This window comes from Nicotiana sylvestris, chromosome 5 (assembly GCF_000393655.2).
Source record: "Nicotiana sylvestris chromosome 5, ASM39365v2, whole genome shotgun sequence".
In the NCBI taxonomy this organism is placed as follows: Eukaryota; Viridiplantae; Streptophyta; class Magnoliopsida; order Solanales; family Solanaceae; genus Nicotiana; species Nicotiana sylvestris.
The window spans coordinates 62137885-62156495 of NC_091061.1; the positions used below are offsets into that span (position 1 = coordinate 62137885).

Genomic DNA, 18611 nt, shown 5'->3' on the forward strand with positions numbered 1-18611 from the left:
TCTATAGCATTCTATGAAATAACATCTAGCTGCACCAGCTTCATTTTGATCTTAAGCAGCAATCATGACGATGACGTTACATGAGACCAAATTATGCTCCTCCATCTGATAAAACAAGGACCTACAATATTAATGCGTCCATGCTTACCATATAATGCATTAAAAAATAAAAACGTTAAGAACATATACAAAGTAAGTTTAGAATGTTGTGCAAACACATCAGAGTCAAATCCATATGTTAGAATGGAATTATCTGCTTCTCTCAAAGCTGACAGCACATAGCAAAAACAAAGCACAAAGGGAATGTATAGCTATCAGGTAAAAGCCCGCCCGCAATGCATGTCTTTGCAAAATAAATAAGTTTGGTGCATATTAGGATGTTGTTGCAGTATCCACTTGTCAAAACGAGTTCTAGCTTCCTCAGTTGCATCCTTACTTTTTAGTTGGTTGGCTGACATGAAACAAGAAATTTGACGTAATCACAAAATATATGGCGTATGCATTTGCACTGCCCAAATATATTTCCCTAAACAAGAATATTCTGTGGAGTGTGTAGTAGCAAATCCTTGTTTGCCTCATAACTCTTAAAAGCAAATGCCTGCAATACATGGAACTCTACAGGCAAATGCTTATTGTAATACACTGCTACTTAAAATATCCTCGGAAATATAACAAAAGTTTGAGCTACATTTACTGTTCAGACATCAAAGAGATCTTTTTTAACATTTAAGTTTTCTGGAAAATAAGAATGTATACTAATTTGATTAGAAGGTTAAGTTCCCCTGATGCTAAAAGGTACTTCATTCAGATTAATATGCTAGTGCAAAACAAACAAAAAGCGAGGCAGATTCTTTTAATGTGTTAAAACTTAGTACAAATATACGTTTTTCAATAAAAATTCAAATATAAATATAGCTCAAGCTGAAAACATAGTATACATCCATCCCACGGGAATATAGAGAAAATTATATCTTACCTCCTTCAGCTGCTCAATTTCCAGCTTAACAGTCACACTCCCCAGAGTTATTTCAGACAATGGCAATAGATAATTTTTTTCTCAAATTCTAAACATACAAGAATGAGAATTACTTAAAGTAGAAACAAATGAAAAGTATATCAAATTACATATCATCTGTTCAACATTTTGTAACTGAACATAAACCATCTGTAACTTAAACAAAGCTATTAGCTAATGTTTTTCTTAAAGTATGACTCTCGTCGGTTAGAAAGGGTAAAGCAACAACACAATTCATCAGCACACTGCAAAGCTAGAAAATGACAGGGCACAAATCACTGCCAATGAGAACGAATATCTTTATGGGTTAGAATCATCACCCCAAATGCGTGATATTTCACTTAGACACGGGAACAGCTTACTCCATATGCATTGACAGACAAAATAGGACCCAATATAACCATCCTTAGAAAAATTATCAGATAAATGACAAATTATCTAGGTTCCAAACGATGTGTTCAAGGTTATAAGTTGTCTTTTAGGGGCATGTTGGGATCGAAATAACATGGTGCATGCGGAAGCTAACAATACAAAGTTTGGTGGACGATAAATCATACGACAAAAGAATTATACTAAAATAATAAGATACTATAATGGAGTTTGGTCAATTGACCTACATATAAAAACTAGTATAAAAATAGAAAACCATTGAAAAAAAAATCTCCCCCTAAACAAGACTCTTTAAAAATTCAGAGCAAAATCCTAACTACATTTTCTGCTGAGATCTGGCTGAAAATACTTTGAACAGAATTACCAAAATGCAGATCCTACCTCTTAATAATGTCACCCTTCTCTAAAGATTCTGTCATTTCAATCCAATTAATGTGAAATTGTGTGGATTTGAGTGACCATATTGAACACAGTGGTAACCTGCAAACTCCCCATGCCTTAAGTTAGTGTGTTAACCTCAGTGGCTGAGGCAGTTGCTGCTAAATTTTTTACTCAAACAACGGTTGCTGTTTCTGTACCCTTTAACCTGCTGATTGCAGTTATGAGAAATGTGATGGCCTGTTTGGACTATGTTGTTGCCCTTTACACTGATATTTTCTTTTACACATATGATGTCAATTGGCCAAGGCAGTACATGGTTATTGGCCCTTCGGAAACTTTCAGAAGACTATCGGCCTGGGCTGGTAATTTCTCATGCTGTCTCACTATCATGACAGAAATATACAGATTTTCCATTGTATAATGGCAAGAATGCGACATTCCCAATGGATATACTTCAATAAAAATATTGACATGTAATATTCTATATGCAATTTGAGTTAAGTAACCTTGGATGATGAATTTGATGATGTAAGATCGCATGGAAGAAATTCAGCTTCAAAGTAAAAAAGTTTGAGGATCATCTGGGTGCTTCTATATCAGGAAGTCTGGTTAATTAACGCAAATGGGTTGTTTAGGCTATATTTGGACGGGTCAAGATGAGCTGACTCGTTATTGCCAAAGTTCACTATGTTGTGTCAAAATGGGCTAAATAATTAGTTATAATCCAATCCGCCCAAATTGATCCAAATCTTTGTAATATTCTCAAATTTTAAACAAGCATATATAAAATATTCTCATATATAACAATAATTTTTATTTTCTTATTTCGTAAATATCATTCTGGAATGGTTTGTGATGACTATTTTTCCGTTTTGCTTCTTGTCTTATGTTTTGAAATAAATATCAATTCATGCTTAATGATTTCTTTCCTCAATTTAGATTTAGAACTTTATTTGATAGTTCTTTATCTTATAACAAAGAGCAAAATAATAATAAAAAAAGTAGTTGTTATGAATAGAATTCTATTTAGAGTGAATGTCTATCTTGTAGAGAGTTTAACTTTGTGGCTAAGTCATTTTTCCCCTATAAATAGAGGGGTCTTACCCCATTGTAAATCATCCCAAAATTCAATAAGAATTTACTCTCTTTTTCTCTGCAATATTGTTCTAATACTTTTATTGTTTCATCACACGTTATCAACACGAAACTCTACCGTCTCAAGAAGATTAAGGTACAACTTTTCTCCTCTTTTAAGTATGACTGATATTATGAAAAGAAAGTTCGTTGCCCTTGAAATTTCGGGCAAGAACTATATGACATGGGTGTTGGATGCTGAAATTCATTTAGATGCAATGGGTTTTGGAGACGCCATTAAAGACAAAACTAAAGCATCCACCCAAGACTGTGCTAAGGCCTTGATTTTCTTGCGCCATCACCTTGATGAGGGGTTGAAAATAGAATATCTCACAGTCAAAGATCCACTTATTTTATGGAATGACTTAAAGGAAAGATATGACAACTTAAAGTTGGTCACTCTTCCACAAGCAAATGATTGGGCTCATCTGAGGCTCCAAGACTTCAAGTCTGTTTCTGAATATAATTCTGCAATGTTCAAAATTACTTCTAAATTGAAACTCTGTGGAGATACTATCACTGATTATGATATGCTTGAAAAACGTTCACAACGTTTAATGCCTCCAATATGGTCTTGCATCATCAATACAAAGAGAAAGGTTTCAAGAAGTACTCTGAGTTGATTTCTCTTCTCCTTGTGGCTGAGTGAAACAATGACTTGCTCATGAGAAATCACGAAAATTGATCCACTGGGTCTACACCATTACCTGAAGTGGATGAGGTGTATTCCCATTATGCTAAGCGTGGAAAAGGCCGTGGCCCTATTCGTGGTCGTGGTCGTGGTCGTGGTCGTGGCCGTGGGCAAGGAAGAAATTTTCCTGGTATTAATCACCCCCCAAAGAAAAATAACCACCAAAAGTGGAAAGGGAAAGATGAGAAACCAAAGGCAAATGGTTCAAAAATCGAATGTTATCGTTGTGGTGGAAAAGGCCATTGGACAAATATTTGTCGTGTACCAAGACATTTGGTTGAGCTTTATCAAGCATCTCTAAAGAATAAAGGCCCTAAAGCCAATTTTGTCTTTGACAATGATTTTGACATCACCCACTTGGATGTGACAGACTTCTTTGAGCACCCTGATGGAAAAATAGATCACTTGATCGGTGATGGATCTGTGGTTAAAGAAGATTGAGTAGTTTAAATTTTATTTTTGCCAATTCGTAGTAGTTAGTGAATAAACATCATGTAATCATAGTTCTTTACATGAGTAGTAGTCATTAGTATTATTTGTTTTACGAAATAGTGTTAGTACGTTTTGATTAAAAATATGATTCTTATCTTCGTTTTAAACAATGAACTTGATGCCTAATCAATCACGTGAACTGCAACACAAAATTCAATGTTATTACGTACATTTTTTTACTACAGTCATTACAATTTCAGAATAGTTATTTAATTGTAAAAACTAGCAATTGCACATGAAATGTACATTAGCATTACTAATGATAAATAACATAATCATGACGTATAGTATCATATAATTATTTAATAAATAGTTTGTTTGCATTACTACTACACAAGTCTGATATAGTAGTATACTAGTTAATTTTTACGACATTTGTTTACAAAAAGGTGTTGATACTTTTTCAGTTTTCCAAAAGCTTTCCAGCTAAACACTATTAGAGCATAGTTTTTTAGTTTTCAAAAAAAAAAAAATCGAAAACCACCTATTGAATAGAATTTTTCAAAAATATCAAATGATATTTGGGTAATATTGTTTTTGCGGAAATTTCCAGTTGTTTAAAAAAAATGTCTATAATAATCATTACCATACTGGGTCATAGGTGTATAGTGTGCTTATAATTGTATAATCTTTAACTACGTAATTGTTTGTGGTATATATAATAAGAGTTTACTCAAAAGTGCATTAAAATGTCATTATCGAATCATTTGTTTAACTTTATTTCTTTCCTTTTTCTCTGAAAATACTACTATTTATTCGTCTATTTCTTTTGTATGCCAAAACATTGGAAGCAAATATGGATATCCCACAAAACAAACTTGGATTAAAGTTCAATTTTAAAAATATTTGTTTAGTTGATTCATGTACGACACATACAATATTCAAAGAGAAGAAATATTTCTCTCATTTAAGTATGTGTAAGGCAGATGTTACTACAATTTCTGGTAGTAGTAAATTAATTGAAGGCTCTGGAAGAGCTACTATAACTCTGCCTAAAGGAACAATACTTATCATAGAGAATGCAATGTTCTTCTCCAAGTCCAAGAGGAACTTGTTGAGTTTTAAAGATATCCGTCGAAATGGATATCATATTGAGACAATAGATGAGAATAATCTTGAATATCTCATCATTCCCAAGAATGTCTCTGGCCAAAAGAGGGTTATTGAGAAGTTCCCATCTTTATCTTGTGGCCTGTATTGGACAAGAATTAGTGCAATTGAGGCACATTCTACCGTAAATCAAAAGGTTATTGATCCCAATACTTTTGTACTTTGGCATGATCGATTGGGACACCCTGGATCAATTATGATGAGATGAATTATAGAAATCTCAAATGGGCATCCATTAAAGAATTTAAAGATTCTTTTAAATGATGAATTTTCTTGCACTTCTTGTTATCAAGGCAAGTTAATTATTAGACCATCACCAACAAAGGTTGGAATTGAGTCCCCTGCATTTTTGGAACGTATACAAGGGGACATTTGTGGACCTATTCACCCACCTAGTGAGTCGTTTAGATATTTTATGGTTTTAATAGATGCATCTTCTAGATGGTCCCATGTGTGCCTATTGTCATATCGCAACCTCGCATTTGCAAAATTAATGGCACAAATAATTCGATTACGGACACAATTTTTCGATAATCCAATTAAGTCTATTAGACTTGATAATGCTGCTGAGTTTTCATCCCAAGCATTTAATGATTATTGCTTATCAATTGAGATAAAAGTGGAACATCTTGTAGCTCATGTTCACACTCAAAATGGTCTTGCAGAGTCTTTAATTAAACGTCTGCAATTGATAGCAAGACCGTTACTCATGAAAACGAGGCTGACCACTTCTGTTTGGGGTCACGCCATTTTGCATGCAGCAATGCTAGTTCGTCTCATACTGACAAATTATCATAAATATTCCCCGTTGCAATTAGTTTTGGGTCATGAACCTAATATATCCCATTTATGAATTTTTGGATGCGCAGTATATGTGCTTGTAGCACCGCCATATCGCACCAAAATGGGTCCCCAAAGAAAGTTAGGAATATATGTTGGGTTTGAATCGCCCTCCATCATTCGCAACCTAGAATCATTGACGCGGGATGTGTTTACTGCACGATTTGCAGACTGTCGATTCGATGAGACACTTTTTCCAAAATTAGGGGGAGAAGTTGGTGAAACCAAACGAGAATTTTTGTGGAAAAATCCATCATTATCTCATATTGATCCACGTGCCTCTATTTGTGAAAAAGAGGTGCAAAAGATTATCCATTTACAAAGAATAGCAAATCAAATGTCAGACGCATTTATAGATCTGAAAAGGATAACAAAATCACATATCCCTGCAGAGAATGTTCCAATCCGTATTGATGTCCCTGTTGGACAATCTTCTAGTGTCATAGCTAATGAGTCAAAAACACGCCTAAAACGTGGCAGACCATTAGGTTCCAAAGATCGAAATCCTAGAAAAAGGAAAATAAATGATCAAAATGGCACTACGAAAGAATCTCATGAAGAAATCCACAATTTAATAAATTCTGAGATTCATGAGGAATCCACTGAGCCCGAGACTCAAGAAAATAAGAAACTATCAATAAATCCAATCGATATTGAGACAAATTTGAATTGAGTGGATATAGTGGTGGATTATGTCTTTGCATATAATGTTGCATCTAGCATTATGCAAGAAAGTGAGGATCTTGAACCTCAATCTGTTGGAGAATGTCGACAAAGACTTGATTGGCCAAAATGGCAAGAAGCAATCCAATCAGAGTTGAATTCACTTGCAAAACGTGAAGTTTTCGGGCCTGTAGTCCAAACACATAATGGTGTTAAGCCTGTTGGCTATAAATGGGTCTTTGTACGCAAGATAAATGAGAAAAACGAGGTACAAAGATATAAGGCATGCCTTGTTGCACAAGGATTTTCACAAAGGCCTGGTGTCGATTATGAAGAGACATATTCACCCGTTATGGATGCTATAACGTTCCGTTATCTCATTAGTTTTGCTGTCCATGAAAAGCTTGACATGCATTTAATGGATGTGGTTACCGCCTACCTTTATGGCACACTTGATAATGAGATATACATGAAAATTTCCGAGGGATTTAAAATGCCTAAAGCAAATAATTCAAAGTCCCGGAAAATGTTTTCAATCAAATTGCAAATATCATTGTATGGTCTAAAGCAATCAGGACGAATGACATGAAAATTCCCGAGGGATTTAAAATGCCTAAAGCAAATAATTCAAAGTCCCGGAAAATATTTTCAATCAAATTGCAAAGATCGTTGTATGGTCTAAAGCAATCAAGACGAATGTAGTATAATCGTCTTAGTGAGTATTTATTAAAGGAAGGCTATATAAATGATGCCATTTGCCCATGTGTTTTTATAAAGAAAACAACATCGGAATTTGTTGTACTTGCCGTATATGTTGATGACATAAACCTTATTAGAACTCCTATAGAACTCCAAAAGGCAATTGATTATTTAAAGAAGGAATTCGAGATGAAAGATCTTAGAAAGACAAAATTATGTCTTGGCTTGCAAATTGAACATTTGGCAAACAGAATTTTTATTCATCAATCTGCCTACATAGAAAAGGCATTGAAACAGTTTTACATGGATGGAGTACATCCATCAAGTACTCCGATGGTTGTTCGATCACTTGATGTGAATAAGGATCCATTCCGACCTCAAGAAGAGAATGAAGAGCTACTTGGTCCTGAAGTACCATTTCTTAGTGCAATTGGTGCACTAATGTATCTTGCTAATACTACAAGGCCTGACATAACTTTTTCAGTTAATGTCTTAGCAAGATATAGCTCTGCTCCTACAAGGAGACATTGGAATGGAATCAAACACATATTGCGGTATCTAAAATGGACTATCGATATGGGTTTATTTTATGGCAACAATTGCAGTTCCGATCTGGTTGGTTATGCTGATGCTGGGTATTTATCTGACCCACACAAGGCTCGATCTCAAACAGGTTATGTATTTACCTGTGGAGGCACTGTCATATCTTGGCGATCGACTAAGAAATCAATTGTGGCTACTTCATCTAATCATGCTGATATAATTGCTATTCATGAAGCAACTCGAGAGTGTGTGTGGTTGAGGTCTATAATACATCTTATTCGAGATAAATGTGGTTTGAAATGTGACAAACTACCCACGATTTTGTATGAAGACAATGCAGCATGCATAACTCAATTAAAGGGAGGATTCATAAAAGGAGATAGGACAAAGCACATTTCACCAAAGTTATTTTTCACACATGATCTTTAAAAGAATGGTGATATCAATGTGCAACAGATTCATTCAAGTGATAATATGGCTGATTTGTTCACAAAATCTCTACCAACGTCAACCTTCAAGAAGCTAGTGTACAAAATCGGGATGCGAATGCTCAAGGATGTGAATTAATGCTCTCATCAGGGGGAGTTAATGCGCGTTGCACTCTTTTTCCCTTACAAGGTTTTGTCCCACTGGGGTTTTTCTTGTAAGGTTTTTTTAACAAGGCAACCAAAAGGCGCATTTCTAAACATGTGTACTCTTTTTCCTTTTCTAGAATTTTTTTCCCATTGGGTTTTATTTTAGTTAAGGTTTTAATGAGGCACATTACTTATTGAGTAGACATTCAAGGGGGAGTATTATGAATAGAATTCTATTTAGAGTGAATGTCTATCTTGTAGAGAGTTTTACTTTGTGGCTAAGTCATTTTTCCCCTATAAATAGAGGGGTCTTACCCCATTGTAAATCATCCCAAAATTCATTAAGAATTTTCTCTCTCTCTTTCTCTGCAATATTATTCTTCTACTTTTATTGTTTCATCACAGTAGTAGAATTAGTGATAAAATTACTCCATTTTACTAGGAATGTTTTTGAGGTTTTTTCATTCCTATACACTATTGAAAACTTTATTACCCTAAATGTCTATGTTTTAATTAGCCGGCATAAACAAGTTTTGTTTACAAAATATATACATGATAGTAGGCTACATAGACGGTATTTACGCTCTAAATGTACCATACTTTATTGTTGTTTTAAAGGCTAAATTATAACAAAATACTCTAATTGGTGTTCTTTTGCTTTGCAGGGACTAATCCAAGTTAGGAAGAGACTATGGAGTGTTTTGGAGTCAATAATGTGGATATAAGGCCAATCAAGAAGAACCCAAATGAAAATAAGAAAGAAAGAGGCAAAGGAGGACGAGACAAGAGGCCACCGCAACCGCGGTCGACCGCGGATGGAACGCGGTAGGCCAAAAGATTGAGGCAGAATAGTTGCGATGCACTGCAGTCGCGCCACGTTCTGCTGCGGCCGCGGTCGACTGTGTAATCACCCAGAAATTTTGGGACTAAAGTGTAAATCAAGGGAAACTTATCCTAACCCTTTATAAACTAAACAAACTCGCCCAAGCAAAGGTTAAGCTTGTTTTTAGACTGAATTGGAGGCAAGAACAAGCGTGAGAAGAGCAATCAACCATTAGTGTTTTTCAATCTTCTCTTTGTTATCTTTATTTGCACATTATGAATACTTTTGTAGTTTTATCTTGCTTTGCTATGAGTAGCTAAATATTTAGTCTAGGGTTTTGATGGAACCTATTGAAGGATAAATTTCGTGTTATGTTAATATAGTTTGCCCGGTTTAATCTCTATTTGTTCAACTACGTTCGTGTTGTAGTTAATTGATAGGATCCTCAATTAACTGTGCCTATTTAGTATGTATTACTTGGGAGAGAGTGCATATTTAGGTAATTGTTGAACAACACCACTCCCAGATATATGAGGGATCAATTACTGGGGGTTTAAATGCGGGATTAGGGATAACGAAGCCTTGGGTGCAATCTAAAATGAGCTGTAGTAAAAGCCAGCTAGCGTAACTCGGGAGAGTGCGTCTAGTAAATTGTCGTGATTAATCGGGAGAGATTTATGGTAATATGAGCGCTCATGATTAATAGAGACGATTAGGCAAATCTATGCGAAACATAACAAGAAGGGATTCCATCATTAGGGGAAATCATAACCTTAGATCCTTCTCTTACTTGCATACAAACCAGTCATAGTTAGTTGTTAGTTACTTGTTTTCATTCAGTTATAATTAGTAAAAAAACATCTCCAATTGTTATTCAAAATATTTGGAAAGTTGATTACGAAGAATTTAGTGAGTCTAACAAGAGTAATTGGTAGGTTAATTCCCTGTGGATTAGTCTTTGGGCTAAATACTCGGATTATATTTGTAGCAACCACTTTGTACTTTTTATAATGCATTGTTGGGCGTGATCAAATTTTGGCGTCGTTGCCGGGGAGTTAACGGTGTTATCAATTACAGTTGGAAGAAATACAAAAATTCTTAGTGTAGTCAGTTTTCTTTATTTTCAATCTATACATTGAAATTTTAACGTTTGTTGACTTGGTTGTACATGTGCATGCCTAGAAACTCATTGAGAATTGGTGAATTATTTGAAGCATTATCAGATCTCAAGAAAGTTTTCAAGGCCTTGAATCGGGTCAACCGGAAAAACAAACAACAACAATCAACTAAAAAACTCGAACCAGACATGGGGGATAACGTGGTAGATCCAGCTGCACCATTAGCGCCAGTGGCACCTCTTGTGCCAGAGGCTTCTCTATATGACTGGGCACAACCCACAACAGAGAATTTGGCCACAACGATATTAGTCTCGCAGATTCAGGCTGAATCTTTTCATATCACGAACAACATGTTGCACTTGTTGCAAAATAAGGGACTATTTTCGGGGTCATACATTGAAGATCCTCAGCAACACTTGAAGAATTTCCTGTCAATCTGCAAAACTCAAAGGCAGCTCAACATAACTCAGGAAGCAATAAAGATGTTGTTGTTTCCATTCTCATTGACAGGAGCTGCCAAGACCTGGCTAAACTCACTCCCCATTAATTCCATCACGACTTGGGAGGAGTTAGTCAAGCAATTTGTGAATAAGTTTCATCCACCCAATAAGACTGCTCAGCAAATTGATGAAATTTTGAGCTTCAAACAGAAATCAATGGAGACACTGCAAGAAACGTGAGAACGATTCAAAGGGATGTTGGTTATATGTCCGCACCACGGTATTCCAGATCAGATGTTGGGGCAGCGGTTTTACATGGGTTTGACGGATAGCGTGAAGGTTAATGTTGATGCTTCAGCTGGTGGAGCATTCCTGAGCAAAACATAGAGAGAAAGCCAGAGCCTGCTTGACAAGATGGTATAGAATTCGGGGTGGACAACCAGGAATGCACCTATCACTCCAGTAGTTCACTCAGTGCCATTAGATCCATCCAACACTTTTGCTGAAAATATGGCCACATTAATGATACAGATAAGTATACTCACCAAAAAAGTGGAAGAGTCAGGGCAAAAGCAGCAGGTACACATTGTTGATACTACCAATGGGGGCTTATGCATATCTTGCATTAGTCAGCCAATTGGTAACCAGTGGAATGCAGAAAGTGAACATCATCATTACCTTGAGGACATGAATTATGTGTCTAATTATGGGGGCCAGAGATAGGGTGGTCAGAATTGGGGCCAACAAAATCAGTCATACAGGCCAGTCCAGCCACATCTCAACAATGGAAATATGGGAGGTATGCGACCTCATAATAATATGGCGCCTTATTGCAGCTGGCTGACAAGACCGTGAAAAGACCCTCGGGTATCTTGGATGATGTGTTGATTCAGGTAGGGAAATTTGTGTTCCCTGCAGATTTTGTGATTCTAGATTGCAAGGTGGATGAAGAAATTCCCATAATTTTGGAAAGGTCGTTCTTGGCCACGGGGAGAGCTCTCATTGATTATGAAACTGGGGAGCTCAAGATGAGGTTGAACGATGGGGAGATAACATTCAATGTGCAGAAATTTATGAGGCAACCAAGTGAATTCACCAATTGTTCTCTTATTGATGTCGTGGATGTAATCATAGAAGCAGATGATGAGACGTTAACTATTGAGGACTCTCTTGCTGCATGTCTGGTAATTTAGATGAGGTGAATGGGGAAGAATTGGTAGAATAGGTGCTGTCTTTAGAGGGCAGAGGGTTTTGGGATAGAACTTTTGAATTCGAGCCCCTGCACTTAAAAAACAGAGAAACTCCTCTAGCCAAGCCATCCATAGAAGAACCACCAAAGCTGGAATTTAAGCCACTTCCCGTCCATCTCAGGTATGAGTTCCTAGGACCTAACTCCACATTACCTGTTATTATTTCATCTAGTTTGTTAGATGTGCAGGCACAACAACTTTTGCAGCTACTCAAGGAGTGCAAAACTGCCATTGGGTGGACCATGGCAGACATTAAGGGGATCATCCCGGCATATTGTATGCACAAAATTCTGCTGGAAGAGGGGCACAAACCTTCTAGGGAGCACCAAAGAAGGTTGAACCCCAACATGAAGGAAGTGGTGAAGAAAGAGGTGATTAAGTGGTTGGATGCGGGAATCATTTTCCCCATCTCTGACAGCAACTGGGTTAGCCGGGTGCAATGTGTTCCTAAGAAGGGTGGCATGACGGTGGTAAAAAATAATAACAATGAGCTGATCTCTACAAGAACCGTCACAGGCTGGAGAATTTTCATGGACTACAGAAAATTAAATTTGGCCACCCAGAAAGACCACTTCTCACTTCCCTTCATTGATCAGATGCTCGACAAATTGGTAGGGAGGTCCCACTTCTATTTTCTAGATGGCTGCTCAGGGTACAATCAAATCTCCATTGCACCAGAGGAAAGAGATAAGACCTCCTTCACATGCCCATATGGCATTATGCTTTTCGGAGGATGCCCTTTGTCCTATGCAATGCACCCGCCACATTCCAAAGGTGCATGATAGCCATATTCACTAACATGGTCGAAGACATAATGGAGGTGTTCATGGATGATTTCTCAGTAGTGGGAAACTCATTCGACTAGTGCCTTATAAATCTGACCCGAGTGTTGAAAAGATGTATTGAGACTAACCTGGTACTTAATTTGGAGAAGTGCCATTTCATGGTACAAGAGGGCATAATTTTGGGACACCGGGTATCAAGTAAGGGAATCAAGGTGGATCGTGCTAAAGTTGACGTGATAACTAAGCTACCACCCCTACTCGAGTCAAGGCAATCAGGAGCTTCCTCGGGTATGTCGGCTTCTACGGAGATTCATAAGAGACTTCTCAAAAATTTCCAACCCTCTCTGTAAGTTGTTCGAAAAAGATCACCCTTTCTTGTTTTTTGATAATTGCAGGGAAGCATTCTAGGAGTTGAAAAAGAGGCTAGTCACATCACCCATCATTGTTGCCCCCGACTGGGAGCAACCATTTGAACTCATATGTAACGCCAGTGACTATGCAGTGGGGGCAGTGCTGGGACAGCGGAAAGACAAGCTAATGCACTCAATCTACTATGCCAGTAGAACGTTGAGTGGAGCCCAACTAAACTACATTGTGACTAAAAAGGAGATGCTAGCTGTGGTGTTTGCATTCGATAAGTTCAGATCATACCTGATTGGCTCTAAGTTAATTGTATATACTGATCATGTAGCTCTCAGGTACTTGATTGAGAATAAGGAGTCCAAACTGAGCCTGATTTGTTGGGTGCTGTTACTGCAAGAATTTGACCTTGAAATCCGTGACTGTAAGGGCACAGAAAACCGAGTCGCTGATCATCTATCACGACTTGAAGGAGCTGAAAACTCAGTTGAGGTTGAGGATATCCTAGAAACCTTTCCAAATGAGCAGCTACTCGCTACAAGCCTTGAGGAAGTGCCATGGTATGCAGACTTTGAAAATTACCTGACAAGCGGTATAGTTCCCTATGACCTTTCCTCTATGCAAAAGAAAAAGTTTTATCGTAACTGCCGCATGTATTATTGGGATGAACCTTATCTATTTCGAATATGTGTTGACAATATGATCTGGAGGTGTGTCCCCGAGATAGAACAATCTTCTGTTTTGCAGGCATGTCATGCATCGACGTATGGCGGGCTTTTTGGAGGAGTCAGGACGGTAGCGAAAGTACTAGAAGCCGGGTTCTACTGGCCAACAGTATTTAAGGATTCACATTAATGGGTGAAGGGCTGTAATGAATGTCAGCGAATCGGGAACATTTTCCATTGCCATGAGATGCCCATGAACCCAATTCAAGAGGTTGAAGTATTCGATGTCTGAGGGATAGACTTCATGGGCCCCTTCGTCAGCTCCTTTGGCAATAAGAACATACATGTTGCTATAGATTACGTGTCCAAATGGGTGGAAGCTACAACACTTCCCACTAATGATGCAAGAGTGGTGGTGGGGGGTTTTTGAAGAAGAATATATTCACCCGTTTTGGGACCCCGATAGCTATTATCAGAGACGGGGGCACTCACTTTTGCAATCGAGCCTTCGAGAAGTTGCTGGCAAAGTACGATGTGCACCACAAGGTGGCAACACCATATCATCCTCAGACCAATGGATAGGTCGAAGTGTCTAATGGAGAGATAAAGAGTGTGGTAACCAAGGCTGTGAATGCCACATGAACTGATTAGGCGAAAAAGCTAGATGATGCACTCTGGGCCTATAGAACTGCTTTTAAAACACCAATTGGTATATCACCATATAAGTTGGTGTTCGGGAAGGCCTGTCACTTGCTAGTGGAATTAGAACATAGAGCTTGGTGGGCAATGAAACAGCTGAATCTGGACATTGAGACTGCGAACACAACTCGAGTCACAGAATTGCATGAGCTCGACGAGTTCCGATATCTTGCTTTCGAGAGCATGAGGTTGTATAAGGAGAGAATGAAGAGGCTGCACGACAAGTACATTGTTGAGCGAAATTTCAATCCCGGAGATATGGTATTGCTTTATAACTCAAGGTTAAGGCTATTTTCGGGTAAACTCAAGTCACGATGGTCTAGACCATTTCGAGTGGTCGAATTATTCCCTTTAGGTTCCGTAGAGATTGTCTCAGGAAAAGACTCACATACATTTAGAATCAATGGGCAGAGATTGAAACCATATGTGGGCATGGATGAACCAAAGGAAGTGTCAGTGATCCATTTGACTGAACCTCAAAGGTCGAGGGAGCCTTAAATGCACTAATCTGTGTCGTGCCGCGAAGTTAAATCAGGCGTTGCGTGGGAGGCAAACCATGATTTTTATTGTTTTCCTTTTCTTTTGTTTGATGTTGTACCAGATGTATAGGAAACTAACTTCCTTAAAAAAATAAAAAAAAATCCTCGTGACCGCGACCGCGGTATATGACAAGTATTTTGTCTTAGGAACCCTTGACTCATTGCGATCGCGGTGGGACTGCAGTGAAACAAGAACATTCTGTTTCGCCCATTTAACTCACTGTGGCCGCGGTGGGACCGCGGTTGACCGTGGTGGTTCGTGAATATACTATCGCCAGGTAAGTCGTTTATGTTAAAAAAAAATTATTTATTTTCTTTTCTTCTATTCTTAAACACTAAAACCACCCGCCCCACCGTCACTTTCCCCATTCTTCTCTCACATTTCAAACCCTACCCAACATCTCTCTCTCTCTCTCTCTCTCTTTATTCTTCTTCTTCTTCTTCTTCTTCTTCTTCTTCTTCTTCTCTCCAAGCCCTAACCCATTCTTTCCACACACACACACACACACACTTATACAAGACTTCATCTTCCATCAATATCAACTTCTACAAACCCAGGTATGTCAAGCTTCTCCTCCCCCTTCTTGTGTTTTTTTTATGTTGGAAGTGTGTAGTATTCATATCTAGATTTTGTTTTGGTTTTATTTTTTGTTTTTTAGTGAGTTATGTGAAAAATGTTGTAGATAAGAGTGTGCTTCTATTGTATAAAGTTCATTGTGGTGGGGTGGAATGGTGAAGTACGAATGGTTGATTTGGGGGAAGAATTTATGTTTTCATAGGGCTGGGTATGTTAGATTAGCAACCATGCTCACAAGGTATTTGTGAAATTGCCCCAATGGAGCTGTAATGGATAATGTGACCATGGTGGTGGTAAAGTCTGAGTAACCACCCAGGGTTCACGCAACTCAAACCCTCACTAATGGGAGCCTCTGTTTTTGGCAGGTACAATGCATCAATCCAGGAAGCAACGTACCACCAAGTCCTCCGATAGTGGACTGGGTAGTTCTTCTAGAGCTCGGGGTCAAGCTAGTGCGGAACAGTTTGACTGCGCTAGGTTTGTCTCCAAACCAGCTAAGGACAGGTATAACGCCAAGGCATCGAAGAAATTATTACCTGAAGTACATATTGACTGGCAAGCCTTGCAAATGGAATGCCCAACTATCTTTGCAGAGTTGGGGAGGTGTCAGCTGGACATCTTCTTTGATGAACCAGAGGAGGTGAATGTACTGATGGTACAAGAGTTTTACGCAAACTACCCAGAGCATGTTAATGGGGTGGTCACAGTACGAAACACTCGAGTAAATGTGCCCCTTAAGGCCATACGCCGAGTATACCGGCTGCCAGTATTAACTGGGGATAGAGATCATTACCTTGCTTATTACCTCCCAACTGTCTGGTGGACACCGATTCTTGACGCAATATGTGTGCCTGATAGGGAGCATATATGGATAAAGCACCAGATCACATTGAACTCCCAGTCTCTCAATTGGGAGGCTAAGTGTTAGCTCACAATTGTCAACAGCCGTTTGCTTCCCTCCAATAACACTACCGATGTCAATGGTCCACGAGAAAAAGCTATCTACTATTTTATGACCCACCATGATTTTGATGTCGCCAATCTCCTTAATGATGAGATGTTCATTCGCTCCCCAGAAGTACTCAAAGGGTTTTACTTCCCCTATCTAGTTACCAAACTATGTCGTGCTACACTAGTTCCTGAAAATCCCAGAGTAGATGGGAAATTGCCATTGAAAGCCCCATTCCGAGCTAGCAAAATCACACTTGGGAGAGAGCCGGTAGTGATGTGTAACGACCTGACCGGTCGTTTTGAGCTTTTGCACTTTGATCGCCAGTTCTCGGGCATGCCTTTCCCTGTGTAATGTATTATGACTGATGTAGATCGTTGGTTTGGGTTTTCAGGAAAATCGGAATGAATTTGAAAGAATAGTCTCAGATGAAAGCTTTGAATTTGAAAAGTTTGACCAAGAGTTGACTTATTTGTATATGAGCTCGTAACGTAATTTTTATGATTTGGTTAGCTTCGTTGGGTGATTTATGACTTAGGAGCATGATCAGAATTGGTTTTGGAGATCCGGAGCAGAACTAGGCTTGAATTGGCGAAGTTGAGATTTTGGCGATTTCCAGTTGGTAGGTGAGATTTTGATCCGGGGAGTTAGAATGGAATTCTGAGAGTTTCAGTAGCTTCGTTATGTCATTTGGGATATATGTACAAAATTTTAGGTCATTCGGATGTGGTTTGGTTGGGTTTCTGATCGAAAGCATATTTCGGAAGTTTTTGGAAAACTTAGGCTTGAATTCGATGTGTTTTGGGTAATTTGATGTTGTTTGAGGTGTTTTGATGATTGGAACAAGTTTGAATGAGGTTTAAAGATGTGTTGGTGACTTTGGTTGATGTCCCGGAGGCCTCGGGTGAGTTTCGGGTGGTCAATCGGACCATTTTTGGAGTTGAGAAATTGCAAAAAATCAGTCCAGCAGTTGTAGGTATTTTGGCCTTCGCCTTCACGAAGGGCTGGGATCTGGAAGCTACGCGTTCGCGAGGGTCTAGGCCGCATTCGCGAAGGGTTCATAAGGCTGTCCATCGCGTTCGCGATATGGTTTTCTCGTTCGCGGAGGTATAAGAGGAAAGGGATCACGTTCGCGACCTGTATGTCGCGTTTGCATAGAGTAAAAAGTGGTCAACGCGAATTGTGCATCGCGATCAATAGGTATTGACCGCGATTGCGAAGAATCAAGGGTCAGACCTGGGCAGAATGTTTTAAATCACTTCATCCGCGATTTTGGGGCTCATTTCCCCCATTGTTGATCATTTTGTGAGTTTTTTGAAGGAAATTAAAGAGGGATTCAAGGGGAATCGATTGGAGGTAAGATTTTTGAACTTAAAACTCATTTCTATTGCGAAATCTACCTAGAAAACCATGGAACTTAAGCTAAAAATGGAAGAATAGGGCTTGGGATTTTTGGACTTTTGAAATTAGATTTGAAGGACCATTTGAGGTCGGATTTGAGAACTTTTGATATGTATGGACTCGTGGGGAGATAAGGAATCTAATGATGTAAAAATTTCTGAGTTTCAAGAAGTGGGCCCAGTGCTCGGATTTTGGTAATTTCGGGATTTGTGCCGTTATTGATTATTTTCGCTTGGGCTTTGTTCCCTTAGCATATTGTGATGTATTTGTTCTGATTTTGGATAGATTCGATGCGCTTGGAGGCCGATTTGAGGGGCAAAGGCATTGCGAGCTAGAGATTTCGCCAGTTCGAGGTGAGTAATGTTTGTAAATGATATCCTGAGGGTTTGAAACCCCGGATTGCACATCGTGGTGCTATATTGAGGTGAGACACACGTTGGATGACGGGCGTGCGGTCGTGCACTATTGGGGA

The 18611-nt window shown here is 38.6% G+C and overlaps 2 protein-coding genes across 2 annotated transcripts; both read left to right on the plus strand.

Moving 5' to 3' along the window:
• The first annotated feature begins 3393 nt into the window (after window positions 1-3393).
• Window positions 3394-4052, plus strand: LOC138868726 (uncharacterized). The gene is made up of 2 exons (XM_070146293.1): window positions 3394-3529; window positions 3634-4052. Exons 1-2 carry the CDS (start codon window positions 3394-3396, stop codon window positions 4050-4052), a joined length of 555 nt encoding a protein of 184 aa, XP_070002394.1.
• A 7646-nt stretch (window positions 4053-11698) lies between these two features.
• LOC138868727 (uncharacterized) lies at window positions 11699-15171 on the plus strand. Its single transcript, XM_070146294.1, has 6 exons — window positions 11699-11713; window positions 11808-12098; window positions 12353-12523; window positions 13358-13869; window positions 14020-14143; window positions 14626-15171. The coding sequence occupies exons 1-6, from the start codon at window positions 11699-11701 to the stop codon at window positions 15169-15171; spliced, it is 1659 nt and encodes a 552-aa protein (XP_070002395.1).
• The last annotated feature ends 3440 nt before the right edge of the window (window positions 15172-18611 follow it).